Consider the following 19,752-nt stretch of genomic DNA (forward strand, 5'->3'; position numbering starts at 1 on the left):
AGATTTGATAGCCTAAACTTGTATCCGTATGTGAATTTAGAAAAAATAGATATATTTTATATATATAGTTAGCTATAGATAATGGTTATTAGATAACCATACTGAAAAAATTCAGATTAATAGTGATTATTAGTCTTGGTGATTTGCTCATTGTTTCTTACATTTTATTTGTATGGCATTGAATTGAAAGAAAAAATAATATAATTTATTTTTAAATTTTTTTGTTTTCATTTTTGTTAGAGGATTTGTCTCTAATTTTCAATCTGGAGATTCACTCCCCAAAATACTCAAAATAGCCAGGGCTGGGCCAAGCCAAAGCTAAGAGTCTAGCACTCAATCCAGGTCTCCTACGTGGGTAGCAGAAACCCAAACACTTGAACCATCGTATACAGGGTACACATTAGCAGGAAGCTGGATCAGAAGCAGAGGAGCCTGAGACTTGAACCAGGCATTCTAATGTGGGCTGAAGGTATCCCAAGCAGTGTCCCAGCTGCTGCACAAAATGCCTGACCCTCCACATAATTTAAATAACAGTTAAGCAAAATCAAAGTTTCTTTTGAATACCTGTATCCACTGTTTTCAGCTTCTCATTGATTATACTTTTTTAAAAAAAAGATTTATTGATTTATTTGCAAGGCAGAGTTACAGAGAAGGCGGGCTGGGGGTGGGGAGGACTTCCATCCAATGGTTTACTCCCCATATGGCCACAACAGCCAGAGCTGTGGAAATCCAAACCCAGGAGCCTCCTCTGGGTCTCTCATGTGGGTGCAGGGGCCCAAGGATTTGGGCCATCTTCTACTGCTTTCCCAGTCCATAGCAGAGAGCTAGATCAGAAGTGCTGCAGCCGGGACTCAAACCGGTACCCATATGGGATGCCGGCACTGCAGGCAGTAGATTTACCTGATATGCCACGGTACCAGCCACTGTACCTTTTCTTGACATTATAAAAATCTTGGAATTTTCTTGGGATTGGGAATGGACAAAGGTGGCTTTGTGGGTCAAATGTTCTAAAAGTAGATTGTGGTAACAGTTGTAAAATTCTAGGTTTAGTATAAATCAAGTTTTATTGTATGTAAATTATAAATTAATAAAGCTGTTAGAAAAATACCTCTAGGATAGCTAGGCAACTTTAAACTTTTGTATGTGTCACAGAATATACTGTCATGTAGAAAGCAAATGGCTTATAAATGGATATTAAAAATTAAATGATTCAAAGTGGCCATATACCTCTGTGTTTTTAAACAGATGTTATCCCCAAGAAAATGAAACTGGACAGAATGTTCAAAAGAAATGCTATAATAAAAAGGAACTTTGTTGTGATACATACTCATCGCCAGAAAAGAGAAAAGCTAATATGTCTCTCCTAACCAGTGAAGCCCTGGAGACCAATGCTATGCACTTAGAAGTCAAAACCTTTCAGCCACAGAAGGAGGTTGTTGCAGCGACCCCCCCTAAAACCATTGCTGTGCTACCTCAAGTGGGATCTAGCCCTGATGTGATAATTGAAGAAATTATTGAAGAAAACCTGGAAAGTGAGTGAAAATATGAAAAAGCAGAGGGAGCACTCAAATCCATAAGTAGAAGCAACTGGTATTTTTTTGTTCCATGTACTTAGTAGAAACGTGCCGCTGTTAAGATACTGTGCTTTATTATGAGATAAAAACCTATTAATTTCTATGCCCCTACTCTTACATTTGCCAAAGTTAGGGCAATTTTTATTTTTTATTTTTGTAAAGGTTTATTTATTTGAAAGAGTTACAGAGAAAAATCTTATCTGCTGGTTCACTCCCCAGATGGCTGTAATGGCGGGCTGGGCCAGGCTGAAAGCAGGAGCCAGGAGCTTCATCAAGGTCTCCTATGTGAGTGACGGGGACCCAAGCACTTAGGCCATCTGCTGCTGCTTTTCCCAGCCATCAGCAGCAGGAAGCTGGATTGGAAGTGGAGCAGCCAGAACACAAACCAGCTCCCATGAGGGATGCCGACGTTGCAGATGGCAGCTTCACCTGCTATGCCACAATGCCAGCCCCACAGTTTTTATTTTTAATGCAGTAATATGGCTGTCCTCAGAGGTGTAAATTTAATGTTTGATTTAATTAGGGTATTTGACTTTTTTGGTATTTCGCATACAAAGTTTGTGTACAGATACAAATGTAAAATGGGAGAGATGTAATTTATAGAAGCAATTCCATTGTTTTTTGTTAAGGATAATTTCTCTTAAATCTCCTGAAATTTATTTAAGAAAAACTCTTAAGTATAATGCATTTTATAACAGTTAAGTGCATCACAATTGTTTGATTAGATTTCCAGTGTTGGTATTTGCCCACTAACATAGTAATAAAATACTACTTGATGTAGTCTTATACTAGATCTTCTTTAGGACCACTTTTTTTGATTCCCCACCCCTTCTGTTTTATAGGCTGACTTTCCAGAATAACATTTTTAATACAAAAAAAGTCACAATCTTTTCTTTCTGCTGTATTATCACTGGATATTTCAGTTACTTAAGATAAGCTCCCATGACTTCACTTACTGATACAAGGAGTGTGCTATTCCCAGGTTTTGCTCTTTAAACACAATCATGCTATTATCAACTTTAACAAAACTAGTAAAATTGTCTTTATTATTTTGATGAAGCTTGCTCTCCAGATTATCTTGTGGAGGCACCTAGATATCCAGAAAAACCTCTTCAGAAAGAGTCATCTGTTCCTTTTGGATCACAAGCAGGTATAAGTTTCTGAGCTTGATGTAGTACGGACTGTTATATCTGTGGGACACTTTGTTGAGTCAATAGGAAAATGAATTGACTAGAACTTTGTCATTAAGTTTTGACTCTTTTTGGCAAAAATACTTGAAATTTATAACACTTGTCACAGCTATCACCCCACTTACACCTACCCATCTTCAGCATGAGTATTCTTTGTAGTCTAGTTACAATGATCTGTTTGTTCAGGTTCTGTTATATACTAGTCTGTTTTTTAAAAAAATTTCATCAAAAAGCAAATACATATTAAAATATCTGTGAAATTACTCCACTCCTATTCCAGTTTGTTTAGTTCCTCCCTCCCTTCTAGAGTATTTTTATGCACATATACACAAAAATTCTTTTTCTAACCCTCTTTGTATGTTTTACATAAAACATAACATGCCATAAGCTCTTTTTTCATTTTACATTTGTCCCTTAACGTTATTACTTCAGAGATTAAAAAAAAATACTTATTTGTTTGAAAGAGAGGGAGAGACAGAGAAGGGGGAAGAGAGCTGGAGCTGGGCGGATTCAAAGCCGGGAGTTTCATCCTCATCTCCCACATGGGTGCAGGACCCAAGTACTTGGGCCTCCTCTGCTACTTTCCCAAGTGCATCAGCAGGGAGCTAGATTGGAAATGGAGCATCCAGAATGTGAACCAGCGCCCATATAGGTTGTTGGCATTGCAGGCAGCATCCCTACCTGCTACACCACAACACCATCCCCTAGAGGTTTTTTTTGTATCAGTAGATATACTTGGCTTAATTACTCATGTATATACAAAATTTTCTCACTGTCTTTACCTGCTCTGTCTCCACCAAAATACACACATAGTCTCTTAAATGATGCCGAATACTTTGGCTTTGCAAAGACTTTTATTTTATATCTCACTAAACTGATTTATTAAGACTTGGGATTCAGAGTGGCCAGAAGCTGCATTGGTTCTATAGGTATAATCAAGATTCACCTGGTTTTATGGGCTATCCTAGAAACTAAAATCAATGGGGTTCTGGTTCATTAATAAACTAAAGTTTTGTCATAAAGTAGAGTTACAATATGTATTCTGGTTTTAGAATTTAAATACAACATGAACTGCAATTCCATTTATATAACATACTTCTCAAGTGAGATGAACTATTTGTAGTTCGAATTGCCAAAGAATTCATTGTTGAAAGTGATCCATTTTTTATCAGTTATTTTGTGTTTGAATTATTTCATGGAGCCTAAGTATGCTAGAGTTCACAATACCACAAGACACTTGTCGTTAAAGGATATTGCAGTTATGGCTTTGTGATCTATCCTAATGCATGGTTGATTCATGTGGTTTAAATGTTGATTCTTATCTAGGTTCTCCAGAGCTAGTTTTTGTAAGCCATGTGATACATCCTTGCCACTTCTACATTCGGAAGTATTCACAAATAAAAGATGCAGCACTATTGGAGAAGAAGGTCAATCACTTTTGCAATAAGAGGTTACACCTTGATCCTTCAGACATTTTGGAGCTTGGTAATAAAGTATTACTTGGAGTTAAAATATCAAGTTTATTTAAGTACTATAATTTCTAACCAACCCATATAAGCCTGTTATAATCAGCTTAAAGCAAAAATCTGTAAGGATGAAAGATTTCGAATTACTTAACCTGAATTAAAATTAGCTAAGGATTAAAATTGAATGTTGACACTTGTTTTGAGTCAGACATACGTAGAATCTCCATTTCAGGGTACAGAAAATTACTTTTTAAATTACAAAACCTTCCTGAAGGGTTATGTAGCCCATGCTTGTCTTCAGGGAAAACAATGCCTCTTAGATGATTCTTTTTTTTTTTTTTTAAGATTTATTTATTTATTTGAAAGTCAGAGTTACACAGAGAGAGGAGAGGCAGAGAGAGAAAGAGAGGTCTTCCATCTGATGGTTCACTCCCTAAATGGCCACAACGGCCGGAGCTGCGCCGATCCGAAGCCAGGAGCTTCTTCCGGGTCTCCCACGTGGGTGCAGGGGCCCAAGGACTTGGGCCGTAGCAGAAAGCTGGACAGGAAGTGGAGCAGCCAGGTCTCGAACCTGAGCCCATATGGGATGCTGGTGCTTCAGCCCAGGGCATTAACCCACTGCACAACAGCGCCGGCCCCTCTTAGATCATTCCTCTCTCTTGCATTTTAGGACCACCATTGTATATTTAAGTGAGATAGTAGGGCTTTGACACCCATTCCTATGGCCCCACGGAGGGTAAAAACCATCTGTTTTAAATCTCAGGGTATGTGAGAATTTGCCATGGTTTAGGTTTTCATTATAATTATTTTCCTTATAATACTGTTGGCTGAATTTGATTATACTCTGTATATGGTGAATATGCGATTTTTCTGATTTATTAAAGGAGCATTTTTCTCATTCTGCTAATAGCAATCAATGCCTATATATAACCAGTGCCAAAAAAGTATTATCTGTTTAGCTTTATATTAATGGTTGCTAAAAATGTGATCAACTGTCAGCTTGTCCATGTAGCTTTTCAGAATCAGTGGACAAGGATCATCACACACTTGGAAAAAATGAATAATTTTAAACTTAAAAATGACATTTTAATTATCTAAGAGGAGGGAAGTGTAGTGTTAAACTGCATTTCTACAGTTAAAAATAATTCTCTAAAATGTAATACATGCCCAAAAGAACTGTTTAGATTCAGAAAGTTCTAAGACAAAAAATCATCTTTTTGTTTCAAGTTGTTAATTTTAATTATGTTTGCATGATCAAAATATAACTGATTTAAATATTTATATTTTGAGAAATTAATGATAAGGCAAGAAATGTGATGGTGCTTGAGGGGAGGGGAGGATACCCTCTTGTTCTGGGTATTTCATTAAAAAGAACAACAGATGACTTCACAAGGCTTTTACCTATTGGAAGAAAGAATGGTGTTTTTTGTTTGTTTGTTTTTGACAGGCAGAGTTAGAGAGACAGAAAGAAAGGTCTTCCCTCCGTTGGTTCACCCCGCAAATGGCCGCCATGGCCGGCGCACTGCACCCATCTGAAGCCAGGCACCGAGTGCTTCCTTCTGGTCTCCCATGCAGGTGCAGGGCCCAAGCACCTGGGCCATCCTCCACTGCCCTCCTGGGCCACAGCAGAGAGCTGGACTGGAAGAGGAGCAACTGGGACAGAATGTGGCTCCCCGACCGGGACTAGAACCTGGGGTGCCAGCCTAGAATATACCTTTTTAAAAGATCTATTTATTTATTTGAGAGGCAGAGTTAAATGCAGAGAGGTCTTTATCTGCTGGTTCACTCCCCAAATGGCTGCAACAGCCAGAGTTGGGCCGATCCAAAGCCAGGAGCCAGGAACTTCTTTTGGGCCTCCCACATGGGTGCAGGGACCCAAACACTTGGTCCATCTTCCACTGCTCTCTCAGGCCACAAGAAGAGAGCTGGATCAGAAGAGGAGCCAGCAGAACAGGAACCAGCCCCCAGGTGGGATACCAGAGCCGCCGGCAGAGGCTTAATCCACTACACCGCAGCTCTGGCCCCGTACAATATGCTTTTAAATCCAAAATAATGTTGGTTACATAGAGTGTTAGAATTAGAGAAGTGTCACTGATAACCTTAAGGCCAAACAGATGTTTTCATTGAACTTAAAAGGCAGCCCTAATGTGTCTTTCAGCTGTCTGTTTTTGTACGTTTATGAGGGATCTTAAAACTTCATGGAAAAAAATTAAATATGGGTTTCAATCTTTTGCACCAAAATAAACTTTTAATTCCATTTTTCCATCAACTTTTTGAAATATCCAAGTACAGAGGTGATTATACAGCATCCTTTAGCTGGGCTCAAAACACTACAATATGGGTAATGTTTTCTGAGTCATAATATTTGAGTTTCCTACCTATGACATGGAAGCACCGCCTCCATAGAGTTATTGTGAGGATTAAGTGAATTCAAACATAAAGTACTGAAAATGCTGCTGAGTTTGTGGTAAACCTTCATGTTTAGGCCTCTTTCTTCCTTGATCTTTTTTTCTTTGTGTTAATTGGTAATATAGCTGATCCCTCCTTAAGGTGTTCTTCTTTTGTTAAGTCCTTACTGCTTGGTATTAACTTTGCCATATCACCTGCTTCTCTTCATTGTTTCTTTACTTTCACTTTCCTTTATCAAGAAAAGGTAAATCTTTTATTACAAACTTCAGTATGTACGTATCTATAGGTATATCTGTGCATATGCACAAGAATAGATGATCTTTATTACATTAAGTACACAGTCTTACAGTAATTTGCCTATCTTCCTTTCTTGAGCTTTTTGGTGGCAAGACAGTCTCATTTTGTTGATGTATGTGATTCATGAAGCACAGGTCCTCATTAAGTATCTACAGCCTAAGTATTCTTTGTTTTTATTCCCCCATTTGGCTTGTAAGTTTCTGTATAACAAGCTATTATAATTACTACTTCGTCATAGCACTTGACACAGTACTACTCAATAAAAATTAGCTGTAGAACTGAAGTATGTGTTTATAAATTAATTATGTGTCTTTCTCCATCAACATTGGTAATGATTTGTCTCCCACATTATTTAGGTTCAAGAATATTCATCAACAGTGTTGAAAATGGAATGTGGTGCCGAGGAACTATCACTGAATTAATTCCAATAGAAAGTAAAAATACAAGAAAATCTTGTAGTCCGACCAAATTCTCAGTCCGAGAAGTTGCACTAATACAGATATTCATGGTAGACTTTGGAAATTCTGAAGTCCTAATTGTCACAGGGTATGATATTTTACAATTATATGCTCCTGGACTGTTAAAACATTTATGGGAGGAGGGGTACTTCAAGAGTGAAGGAAATTAGAAAGAGGTAAAGGAGTAATTTGTCATTCTTCACTTCCAAGGCCTACATTTTATTTTGCTCTTATTTGTTTCTCTAAGTAAAATATTACCATTTATCAGTATTACTAGATAAAGAGCTTGGGAAAGGAGCTTTTGGATGCACTCAAAGTATACTTTCTGTATTACTTTAGGATATGAAATTAAACAAAGAATTCTTTAAAGTGTTATAATTAGCTGCCAGATGTTTAACTTTTAATTAGATTTTTGTAATTTCATTAATGTATTTTTCACTGTAGGTACTCAAAAATGTTTTACTGAGTCTTTTACAAAAATAAACTGTAGTAAAGGCCAGTGTTAGCTATAATGTGATCTATTTAATGATCATAGTTTTATTAATAGATTTATGTTTGAAGGGGAGGGTCATTATACCCTTTTCGATTAAACTGAATGGGTATATTTAAAGTTCAAATAAAGGTAATTGAGATTTAATTCTACAGACAAAATCAGTATTAAGGCTATATTGTAGGAAAGTTTGAATTTGGAATTTAACTTTCCAGAAGATTTAAAGAAAGTAACCTTAGAAATGCATACCTTTTAAGGGGAAAAGCAAGTTCAAGTTTTAAGTGTTATTTTTGGTAAGGAAAAGGGGCACAGAACAGAAGAGAGAGGATACGAACTCGCAGCCAAAATGAATTTCTTCAAGAAAAATTCGCAGAAGTGGCCAACTGCCAGTGTGGACAAACACATGGCAGAGAGCATAGTCCCCCAGTGAACTGGGCCTTTTATGTCTTAGGATGGGCTAAGGGTCTGCTGGGAGGAGGGGGAGGAAGTAGTTGGAGGTGAGTTTTTCCATACAGGCTTTTCAGGTTTTTTGCAGGCTTTTAAACCTGGAAAAGAATGCAGAGGGTGGGGTGGGGAAAACTACAGGGCATGGGGCTGAGCTGGTCTCTTGAAAGAAGGCAGTGTTCAAGGGGTAAAAGGGAATTTTATCTACTTTCAGGCAAGGAGCTAAAATTGCTGAAGCTTATGTTCTTGTTCCATCAATTTTCAACAAATATTACATGAATTTCTCTTAGGGTTGGTGGTACCCATGTGAAACCAGAACACATTTCTAAGCAGCATGTTTTTCTAAATGATTTATGTCTGGTTCTACGGAAGTCTGAGCCATACATTGAAGGGTTGCTAAAAGATATCCCACCATTAGCACAGCCATGCTCACTGAAAGACATTGTTCCACAGAATTCAGTAAGTGATAAATAATTTCTTCTTCAAAAGCTAAATATTCCAATTTTAGCTTTGTATTGCCAGTTAAGATAGGTAAGTGCTGCCCCAAGGAACCAACTATTTTGGTAGATTCATTTTGCATAAAGAGCCATTCATAATCTGTGTAACGGAACATGAACTTCAGTTTCCACAATTGAAAATATTCTTAATGAGAAATTGAGTAAGCGTATATGAATATAGTGATAGATGAAATAGCCAAGAAAACCACTAAATTTTGGAATTGACTATATGTCAAGAAATAAGTTTTAAATATAGTGTATATTTCTACACATTTCTTTGCTATTCCCATGGGACTTTTTCCATCATTTGTGTCTCATATTGCCTTCTGTTTTGTGCTATTCGTGAATATCTGTTCCCCAACAAGATTGAAGATTCCTAGAGGACTGAAATTATGTGTAGCAACGTATTAAGTAGAAGGTCTGTGGAAACAGGAGTCTGTGTCTTTGCTCATCAGTGTATTCCCAGCAGTAAACACATTTGCCATGTGGCAGTATTCAACAAATACTGGAGGGGCAGGTGCTATGGCAAAATAAGTTAAGCCTCCTCCTGTGACACCAGTATCCCATGTGGGTGCTGATTTGAGTCCTGCTGCTCCACTTCTGATCCAGCTCTCTGCTATAGCCTGGGAAAGCAGTGAAAGATGGTCCAGGTGCTTGCACCACTACACCCACATGGGAGACCCAAAAGAAGCTCCTGGCTTCAGATCAGCCCAGCTTCTAGCATTCTTTCAAAATCTCCTTTTTTATTTTCATCATTTAAGTAGAAAATTCATGTGTAATACCAGTTTCTTTTATTTTAAAATCTTTAATAATTTTATGTTAATATTCAAAAGTAATGCTAAATTCTGGAGTGAAACTACTCAGACACCTTGAGAATGTATTGTAAACTCAAAAGTATGTGTACATTCTACATATATAAAGTTTGCCCTCAAGTTTGTGATGCCAGCTCAGATTTGCAGGCTTTGCAGATCTTTTTGCAGCTAAATCCACAACATTTTAGCATTAAAGCTAATTGTAATTGTGATTACTGTGTAATTTTACTTATTTCCACAGAGTGAAGGCTGGGAAGAGGAAGCTAAACTAGAATTTTTGAAAATGGTAAACAACAAGGCTGTTTTAATGAAAGTTTTTAGAGAAGAAGATGGTGTGCTTATTGTGGATCTGCAGAAACCACCAACAAATAAAATAAGTAGTGATATGCCCGTGTCTCTTAGAGATGCGTTAGTATTTATGGAACTCGCAAGGTAAGTAACTTAGTAAAATCTAGATAATCTTTGCTCTAAGTATAAATGGGAATAGAAGATTTTGCCCTTAAAAGCCAGGGGTTCTCTTTTTTTTGTTTTTTATTTATTTATTTATTTTTTTGACAAGCAGAGTGGACAGAGAGACAGAGAGAAAGGTCTTCCTTTTCCGTTGGTTCACCCCCCAATGGCTGCTGCGGCTGGGGCACCGCGCTGATCCAAAGCCAGGAACCAGGTGCTTCTCCTAGTCTCCCATGCGGGTGAAGGCCCAAGGACCTGGGCCATCCTCCACTGCCCTCCCAGGGCCACAGCAGAGAGCTGGACTGGAAGAGGGGCAACCAGGACAGATTCCATTCTAGAAAATAAAAGTAGAATCTTAAATAAAAGTCTGGAAGGGGCCAAAAAGACACCTCAGCTGGCTTCACTGGGCATTACCACAAACCACAGAATTAAATTATACTTTGGAGCAGAACAGCTTTGAATCTAAGTAGAACATGCAATCCCACCTCTAAAATGTCATAACACAAATTTAAAAATTACTGAGTTTTGAAAATTGACACCTTACTTAATCTAGTGTGATGTAGATAATACAAAGAAATTTTGTTAGAAGATAAAAAATTGGAATGGAAATACTTTGTTAAATAAATTAGTATGGGGCTGGTACCATGGCATAATAGGTTAAGCCTCTGCCTGCACCGGTTTGTGTATGGGCTGCTTCTCTTCTGATCCAGTTCTCTAATTGCCTGGGAAAGCAGTGGAAGATGGATCCCTGCACACAGTGGAAGACCCAGAAGAAGCTCCTGGCTTCAGATTGGCCCAGCTGCAGCCATTGTGGCCATTTCGGGAGTGAACCAGCAGATGGAAGATGTCTCTCTGTCTTTCCCCCTCTCTGTAATTCTCCTTCTCAAATAAATAAATCTTTAAAAAATAAATTAGTATATAAACAAGTCACTGAAAGAAGAGACTTTAAGAAAATGACTCTTGATTATTCTTTTTTTAATTATGCCTTTAATTAGGTTTAGGTCACAATCACCAAGAAGTCACTGTGAAAAAAATATGACTTTACACTATCATCCACCTATCTTGCCTAAAGAAATGACAAATGTTTCTGTTATGGTTTGTCATATAAACAGTCCTACTGATTTCTATCTTCAGTTGGTAAGTATATCATGTTCCTTTGATACTTTTTAAAAAATTTAAGTAGAAATATTTCATAGGAATGAGTACCAGTACAAATTTTAGTAAAAGCAAACAAACCACTGTCAACCTTCTACTCATTTTAATTTCTTAGTAGCTGCAGCTTTAAACAAGTTCACATGATTTATAGTAAATTGAAAAAGCTCTTCATCCTTGCAAGTTGGTGAAATACAGAGGAAAAGGACAATGAAGGATACCTAATGGAAAAATACTTCTTGCTGCCTTCTGAAAACTAGAGACAAAGCACATAGAGCTGGCAGATCAAAATATAATGATAAACCTTTTTCTGATCATATTGAACTTTGGATATGTGACTGATAAGTTTGTTTAGGTATCTAATACTAGTAGCTCATCTTTAATGACCTCCTGGGGCTTCATATGGATTCACTTGTCATAAGAACCTTAAGAGACTTTATGTGAATTAACTCATAATCTTCTCAAAAATCCTGATAGATAGGTACTACCATCTCCATTTGGATATGAAGACACTAATCACAAGAATGAAGTATCCTGCCTAAAGTCACCCATCTGTGAAAGGGTAGAGCCAGGACTGAACTGGGCCATGTTACTTTCTGAGCCTTTCACCTTGAGCACTGATCCACAACCTCCATGAGTTGTGAATGTTGCTTATCGAGCACTAAGTTAGAACTTGTATTTATTTTTTTTTTAACCACACTCTTATTGTGATAAAATACACAGGCCATATAGTTACCATTGCAAGCATTTTAAGGGTAGAGTTTAGTGCCTTTAAGTTCATTGGCAATGTTGTACAGCCATCCAGAACTTTTTCACTCATTGTATTTGCCAGCTTTTCATCACTGTAACATACCTGAGAAGCTAATTTATATAGGAAAAGGCTTATTTTTTGCTCACAGTTCTGAAGGGTCATAGTCCAAAATGGGGTGGCATCATTGGGTTAGTGTCTGATGAAGGTGATAGATGGCAGAATGCATGCAAAGGAGGGATCACATGGTGAGCTAGGAGACAAGGAACATGCTCATTCTTCATGTCCATGTGGTCTCTATAAAGCCACTAAGATTTGATCTGGGGACTCCACACCAACAACTTAATCCAAACTAATCACCTCCCAAAAACCCCACTTTCAGACACCATAGTTTGGTCCACCATACTTGTGGATCAAGTTTCTATTCTTAATACTTATGACTTCAGATTTTAACCATCTGCATGTGCTGGGGAACCAAATCATGCTCCAACTATAGCAGTTATCCAAAACAGAAGATCTGTACTCGTTACACACTTAATATCCCATTTCCTCTCCCATAGCCCTTTTGTACTTTCTGTCTTTGAATTTTCCTATTCTAGGTGCCTGGCCTGGATTATTTCATTTAAGCATTTTTTCATGGTTAATCTATGTCTCTGAATATATATCAGATTCCTTTTTATGGCTGAATAATACTTAGTTGTGTGGGTGTACCACATTTTGTTTAACCATTCATCTGTTGATGGACATTTGGATTGTTTGCATCTTGTATCCGTTATGAGCAATACTGCTATGAATATTGTGATACAAAAGTATTCATTTGGGCACTGCTTTCAGTTCTTAGATATGTATCCACAGGTGGAATTGTTGGGTTATATGGTGATTCTGTGTTTTACTTCTTGATGAACTGCCAAACTGTATTGATATCACATCCTTATAAGATATACTACTTACAGATATTTTCTCCCATTCTTTAGGTTGTTTTTTCTATTGACGTGTCCTTTGAGCCACAAAAGTATTTAATTTTATGAAGTCCAATTTGTTATTTCTTCCTTGTATTTTTGGTGTCATATCCAAGGAATAATTAACAAATCTAACAACAGGATGTTTTTTCCTTACATTTTTCTCCTAAGAGTTTTGTAGTTTTCATTTTTAAAAAAATTTATTTTTATTTGAGAGCTAGAGTTACAGAGTGAGTGAGAAGCAGAAAGAAAGGTCTTCCATCCACTAATTTACTCCCCAGATGGCCGGGGCTGGGCTGATCGGAGCCAGGAGCCTCTTCGGAGTCTCCCACACAGGTGTAGGGGCCCAAGCACTTGGTCCATCTTCCACTGCTTTCCCCAACCATAGCAGACAGGTGGATCGGAAGTGGAGCAGCTGGGACTCAAACCGATGCCTGTATGGCATGCTGGCAGTACAGATGGCAGCTTAGACCACTGCGCCACAGCACCAGCCCCCAGTTTTCTTTTCTGGTTTTTTTTTTTTTTTTTTTTTTTTTTGACAGGCAGAGTGGATAGTGAGAGAGAGACAGAGAGAAAGGTCTTCCTTTTGCTGTTGGTTCACCCTCCAATGGTCGCCACGGCCGGCGCGCTGCGGCCGGCATATCGCGCTGAGCCAGATGCTTCTCCTGGTCTCCCATGCAGGTGCAGGGCCCAAGCACTTGGGCCATAGCAGAGAGCTGGCCTGGAAGAGGGGCAACCAGGACAGAATCCGGCACCCCAACCGGTACTAGAACCCGGTGTGCCAGCTCTGCAGGCAGAGGATTAGCCTGTTGAGCCACGGCGCTGGCCAGCCCCCAGTTTTCATTCTTAGATTTAGATCTTTCATTTACTTTGATTTAAATTTTGTGTTATGTAAGGTGAGGATCCAACTTCATTCTTTCGCATTGAATACCAGTTTTCCCACACCATTTGTTGGAGACAGTCATTTCCTTGTCAGAATGTATGCTTGCTTCTGGGATTTCTATTTGATTTCAAGATGTCTGATCTTCATGCAGTATTGACTGTTTTGATTACTGTAGCTTTGTAATAAGTTTAGAAATCAGAACATAGCCTCCTTTGTAGCTTTTCCAAGCAGGTACCTGCAATTTTTCCCACCTGTGATCCAAATTGTAAGAAGTACCTTGTCTCACTCCTGCAGGTATCCCCAGGCAAGTTAGAACACATAAGCGTAGTAATTTGTATATAAAATCTAGTCTGTTCCCTGTGATTCAAGAGAAGGAACTAAGAACTGGAGTTGCACTTCTCAAGACCAAGTCATCAGGCTTCTAGGGAGGAGTTGGGGCAAGAACACATAAAAATGCCACAAAATTTTCTTACCATTTAGAAGATGACTTTTCCTGATAGGGTTTGCTTTATTGCCATAAAATTTTGACTGCTTGTCAGAGCCCTTGGACAGTTTGTTTTTTGTTTTTTTGTTTTTTGTTTGTTTTTTCAGCATTTCTGTGTTATTAACAAAAACTTAGAACTTCCTGCTCTACTTCAGTGACATCATCTACTAAATTTTTAAATGCCATCTTTGGATTACCTGTTAATGGAAAAATATGAGTCATATCCATTAAAAGTAAATGTTTAGAAAGTTGATAAGTAGTTTTAAAGTAATTTAAATTAACAACATATAGGAATTCAGAAAACTTCCACTTGCATAATTATATTCACAAAACAAAATATTACTTTATTCTCATTTGAGATAGCTTTTAAAACATTTTTTAATCTGAAGAATTGACATTGGTGAAATACACATTTATTCTTGATTATTATTTTGGTACTTAGGAACTTAATAATTTCAGACTATACCAAATAGCTACATTTAATAAGAGAAATTTCTATTTCTTTCAAGAATACAGTAATTTCATAAAACCTACTAAATTATTTAAAGAATTATTTTGAAACCATTAGATGGATGATTGATAGAAACTGGGTATTTGTTGTCGCTCCCCGTCTTCGTGGAGGAACGATACAGGACCCTGCGCTGTTCTTTTGTCTGCTCGGCCCTCCCCAGGTTTGCTGCTGGTTCTTCCCGGGTTGGCTACCGTCCCTTCCACCTCCGTGGAAGGGCAGTTCCCCCTGGCCACATTCCCCACTTCCGCAGGGGAGCGGCACACCACCGGCCGGCTCTCTGGGGGCTGCACAGGTGTTCCCTTAGATGTTCCCCTTAGATGTTCCTGGTGCATGCCGTCTCTCTCCTCCTTTATAGTCCTCCTCCGCCAATCCCAACTCTGCTACCCACACGCTGAGTACGCTGCTCTCCTCCAATCAGGAGCAGGTCCCACAGTTTATTGGTTGAACTGGAGGCAGCTGTGTAGAAGCTGTTTCCCTTCTCAGCGCCATATTGTGGGAAAGCAGATGCATAGAATAAGTCTTAATTCCAGTAACTTAGTCTAGTCCGAGTTGCTCCCAGTTGCTCCCCACAATTTGTCTAATGTCAAAGTAGCACCACAAGGGGAAAACATAGCTATACCATGGGGAGAGGGAAGGAGTCTACAAAATGATCTGTGCTGAAATCTAGCCAAAAAGGTTTGGCTAACATCCATCAAACTGAGATACAACATTCAACTTTTCGAAAACCCAACAGCAAGACCCTTATTCAGTGGAGGAATAGAGCAAAATAATATCATGAAAATATAATCATAAATCCAGAAGGTGGGACACTGCAGAAAAATAACTTACTCTCTCCAACACAACAAAGTCTTCTAAACAACTGTGCTAAATTATTGAAGAGTTAGAGATAACCAGAAACAATATGTAATCTCGGATATGAGTTTGGATTCATTAGGGAAAATAAATATGGTCTTAGAAGTTTGAGTAGGAACATTTACTAAAATAAAATAGAATTGATAGAAACATGAAGGTTATTAATATGTGTGGTATAGTCTGGTTTTGTTAGAAACAAAAGTGTATATAGAATAAGATTTAGAAGAATATATGCTATTGTCTGATGCAGTGATACTTTAGTTACACCTGTATATTAATTTTGTATAATATGCAATATTTTAAATTATATAATTGATATATTTCCGTATAATTCCAGTTTTAGTGTTTCATAATTTTATGAACAATGCTGTAATACATTCAGCATTTCAATTTTAGTTCCCATGAAACTATAGTGCTTTTATCCCCTTATTGTTTTAGATAGAAAATCTGGATTTTTTATTACTATTAAAAACAATCGAGGAATTCTATAAAAGTGAAGATGGGGATAACCTGGAAATCCTCTGCCCAGTTCAAGATCAAGCCTGTGTAGCTAAATTTGAAGATGGAGTTTGGTACAGAGCAAAAGTAACAGGTAAGAAAGTGCACACTGTTTCTATAGGGAAATGTTATACTTCAAAACTATTGTAATTTGAGTTGGTACAAACTAAATCTCAGAAGTGGTATTTGATGTTACCATTTTCTCTGTCATTTGTCTTTAGAAAGCTTTGTGATACTCTTGAAGTGAATATCTGGCTCCAGAGATTTTATTTGACATAATTAGGGCTTAACCATTGGAAATCTGGCTAGAAAACTAGTAGACACTACAAAGCAGCAAAAGCTCATTATTCAAAAACTGGTGGCGACTAGCTTCATATTGGCTGTTCATGTCTGTCCCATGCTGTGTTGTTCTTTGAGGTACAAATTGAAGATACAATCTTTTGTGTCCTGTCAGCTTCCCTACTATTTAATATGTAACATGCTCTTGAGGATTTACCAAGCTGTTAGATTTTTTTTCAGTATCTTTCTCTACATTTTCTACTTCATTTTTCAGTCTAGTAATTGAATTCAATTTATAAAATAATGGGAAAAATAAAAGTAGTAATGGAAACAAGATTTATGAAAATGGGAGAGATTATGGCAACCTAATTAGGGAAGTTTGTGACTGCTTCCCTAGCATTGCATAAGAGAACAATTAGTACATACCACACATCTGTGGTTTTAGAAAATAAGTGTTACAGGCAGCTTAGGTGATTGTGTTAAGTTCTGCTATGGTTTGAATATGGTTTGTCCCCACCAAAACTAATGTTGAGACATGGTCCTCAATGTTCCAGTGTTGGGAGGTGTTTGGATCATGGAGATGGGACTCCATGAATAGAATAATATTTTTCTTGTATGAGTGAGCTCTCATGGACTGGATTAGTTACCTTGAGAGCTGGCTGTACTCAGCAAGTTTGCTTCTCATGTTTTATCTTTCCCTGTGTGCCCACTTCCCATTCTTCTTTAACCATGGGTTGAAGCAGAACAAGGCTTTCATCGAAAGCTGAGCAGTAGAGTAAGCACCAAGATGGCAGAATAGGGAGGGAGCTCGCTGCTCTAGTCTACAGGAAGATAGTTTTAAAAGCATGGAGAGAGTGCAGTCTCAGGGAAGAGCTAGGGAGTAAATGGCAGAGGGCACTCTATACAATTAGAGGGACACTGTGGATCTGTGAGGAGGATATAGGTGCTCAGAACTCAGGACCCCAGCAGCCAAGAGCCTCCGCACCAGCTTTGGAGAATGAGGTGAGACAGCGATAAAACTGTCAAAGAACCTGGCATGAGTCTGGCTTGGAGCCCTGTGGAGGACAGTATAACTGCCAACCTAGAGGGAAGAAGGAGCACATTTCTCTCTCCCTGACTACCCAGCAGCAGAGACCTGTAACTAGCCAGGAGCAGGCAGGTGCCATTTTGGATATACATAACAGCTGCGCCAGCTCGGATCCACATGCCCAGCAGCCAGCCAAGATGAGACTCCTGATTCTGGCTGGGAGCCCATGACTGTGGGAGCCTAATGTGCTGGGACTGTGAAAACACTGTGGCTGCATGTGAGGGCGCAGGGTGTGGCTGGGTCTTTGGGCAGTCACTGTGGGCAGCTCCACATGCTTGGGGCTCCCTGATTCCCTGGTGAAGGTCACTGCTGCCAGATCTGTGCTCATACCGAGGACTGTACAGATCCTTTGGGTGGTTCTTGTGGCAGCACAGCACCCACTGGGGCTACCACTCAGGCACTGGTCTCCTTTGAGGAGAGAAGGTGAGTATGAGACTACACCAACAGAGCTGAACAAACCTCACCTCTGATTAAAAAAAAAAAAAATTACCCCGCCCAATTTGGGAGTCACCTGGGACACTTTCCTCACCCTGGAGCACTGAACAGAGCTCCTGGCCACACCCAGTACATGCCTCAGGGTATTCTCTGAAAGAACAGACCCTCCACTAACCACCCACAGAGGCATAGTCCAAAGATAAAAGCCATTGCAGGGGAAATAAAAATAAACCAACGAGTATCTCACAATGCCTAAAAATACAGAAAGTCAAGAAACAGGAATAAGGAAGACAACATGACACCCCTAAAGGAACACAACAATACTTCAGTATTGAATGTGGGGGGCGGCACTGTGGTATAGCAGGTTAAACCACCGCCTGCAGTGCCGGCATCCCTTATGGGCACCGGTTTGAAACCTGGCTGCTCCACTTCGCATCCAGCTCTCTGCTATAGCCTGGGAAAGCAGTAGAAGATAGCCCAAGTTCTTGGGCCCCTGCACCCACATGGGAGACACAGAAGAAGCTCCTGGCTCCTGACTACAGGTGTGTGTGTGTGTGTATGTGTGTGTATATATATATATAGTATTTTCCATCTCCTCGTTAACTTCCCAGATGTCCACAACAGCCATTGTGGACCAGGCTGATGCCAGGAACTCCATCCAAGTCTCCCACATAAGTGACAGGGGCACAAGCACTTGGGCTATTACCCACTTCGTTCCTAGATGAATTAGCAGGAAGCTGGATAGGACACTGGCTCTGCTTCTTTGTTCTCTAATATCTACCTCATTTACAAGTTAATGGCTCCATTTTCCTGCTAGTTTGTAACACTTATCCAAATAATTAGAATTTTCAAAAATTTTTTTTAAAAAACTGTAGAAAAATTCTTGTCTTCTCCCATTGGACTGCTTACTTCTATGTTTACTATGCACTTGTTATTCTGGGCTTTCGTTTCACTTGGCCATGTACTTCACTGTTCTCCTGAACTGGATCCCTTGTTTTCAGGATCCTGTGTTTACCACTTCCGTTTACTCCTTTATCTTCTAGTAGTTCCCTCAAAGAGATTGAATTGATTGTCTCCTGACTCTGCTGTTAGATGTGATTGATAATTTGAGTAAAAAAAAAAAAAGTTCCTTAAAATCTAATCTATACCCATCTATTTGTTTAGAATAGCATCTCCATTCAGAAATTGGAGAAAAGATAAGAATCTAATGGCACTGGTAGAGTTGAGAATATCCTTGTAGTGTTGGAAAAAACAGTGGAACTGGAAAGAGGTCTCTGCCTTTTGGCCTTATGAAACACATGTGTTCCCATTTTCACAAAAGTCCACTACCACAGGAGCCTAGGTTGTTTGAAATGCCATTTTGAGTATGCGTGCTGTGCCACCTGCTTCCACTTCTGCCAAGGAAAGAACCCTGGATCTTTCACCATATTAAAATGGCAAACACTATACCAAGGGTACCCCCGAAAAATCATGGGAAATGGAATTAAAAGATAAGTTCAATTTTGAAATGGCAGAGAGACAGAGAATGCGAGAGAGATTGTCTGCTGGTTCACTCCCCAAATGGCCACAACAGTCAGGGCTGGGACAGGCTGAAGCTAGGAGCCAGGAATTCCATCCTCTTCTCCCACGTGGGTGGCAAGAGCTCAAATACTTGAGTCATCAGCCACTGCTTTCCATGCACATTAGCAGGGAATTGGATCAGAATCAAAGTGGTTGGAACCAACACTCTGATATGGGATGCAGGTGCCTCAGGAGCTGGATTGGAAGTGAAGCAGCC

General features: G+C 39.0%; 1 protein-coding gene across 6 annotated transcripts in view; it reads left to right on the forward strand.

Moving 5' to 3' along the window:
- Positions 1 to 19,752, forward strand: part of RNF17 (ring finger protein 17) — a 117,524-nt gene that overhangs the window by 48,507 nt on the left and 49,265 nt on the right. For 4 of the 6 annotated variants that reach the window (XM_089304337.1, XM_089304335.1, XM_051850672.3 and 1 more), the window contains exons 10-18: positions 1,246 to 1,532; positions 1,794 to 1,859; positions 2,635 to 2,724; positions 4,091 to 4,249; positions 7,293 to 7,482; positions 8,619 to 8,787; positions 9,879 to 10,069; positions 11,083 to 11,224; positions 16,115 to 16,268. In XM_089304337.1, the coding sequence (XP_089160463.1) occupies positions 1,246 to 1,532; positions 1,794 to 1,859; positions 2,635 to 2,724; positions 4,091 to 4,249; positions 7,293 to 7,482; positions 8,619 to 8,787; positions 9,879 to 10,069; positions 11,083 to 11,224; positions 16,115 to 16,268 (1,448 nt within the window). The remainder of the gene's footprint in view (positions 1 to 1,245; positions 1,533 to 1,793; positions 1,860 to 2,634; positions 2,725 to 4,090; positions 4,250 to 7,292; positions 7,483 to 8,618; positions 8,788 to 9,878; positions 10,070 to 11,082; positions 11,225 to 16,114; positions 16,269 to 19,752) is intronic. The other 2 variants (XM_089304336.1, XM_008259960.5) reach the window with 1 other exon arrangement.

The sequence above is a fragment of the Oryctolagus cuniculus genome, chromosome 9 (genome assembly GCF_051225735.1).
Source record: "Oryctolagus cuniculus isolate XC-2025 breed Fujian yellow rabbit chromosome 9, ASM5122573v1, whole genome shotgun sequence".
Classification (NCBI taxonomy): domain Eukaryota; kingdom Metazoa; phylum Chordata; class Mammalia; order Lagomorpha; family Leporidae; genus Oryctolagus; species Oryctolagus cuniculus.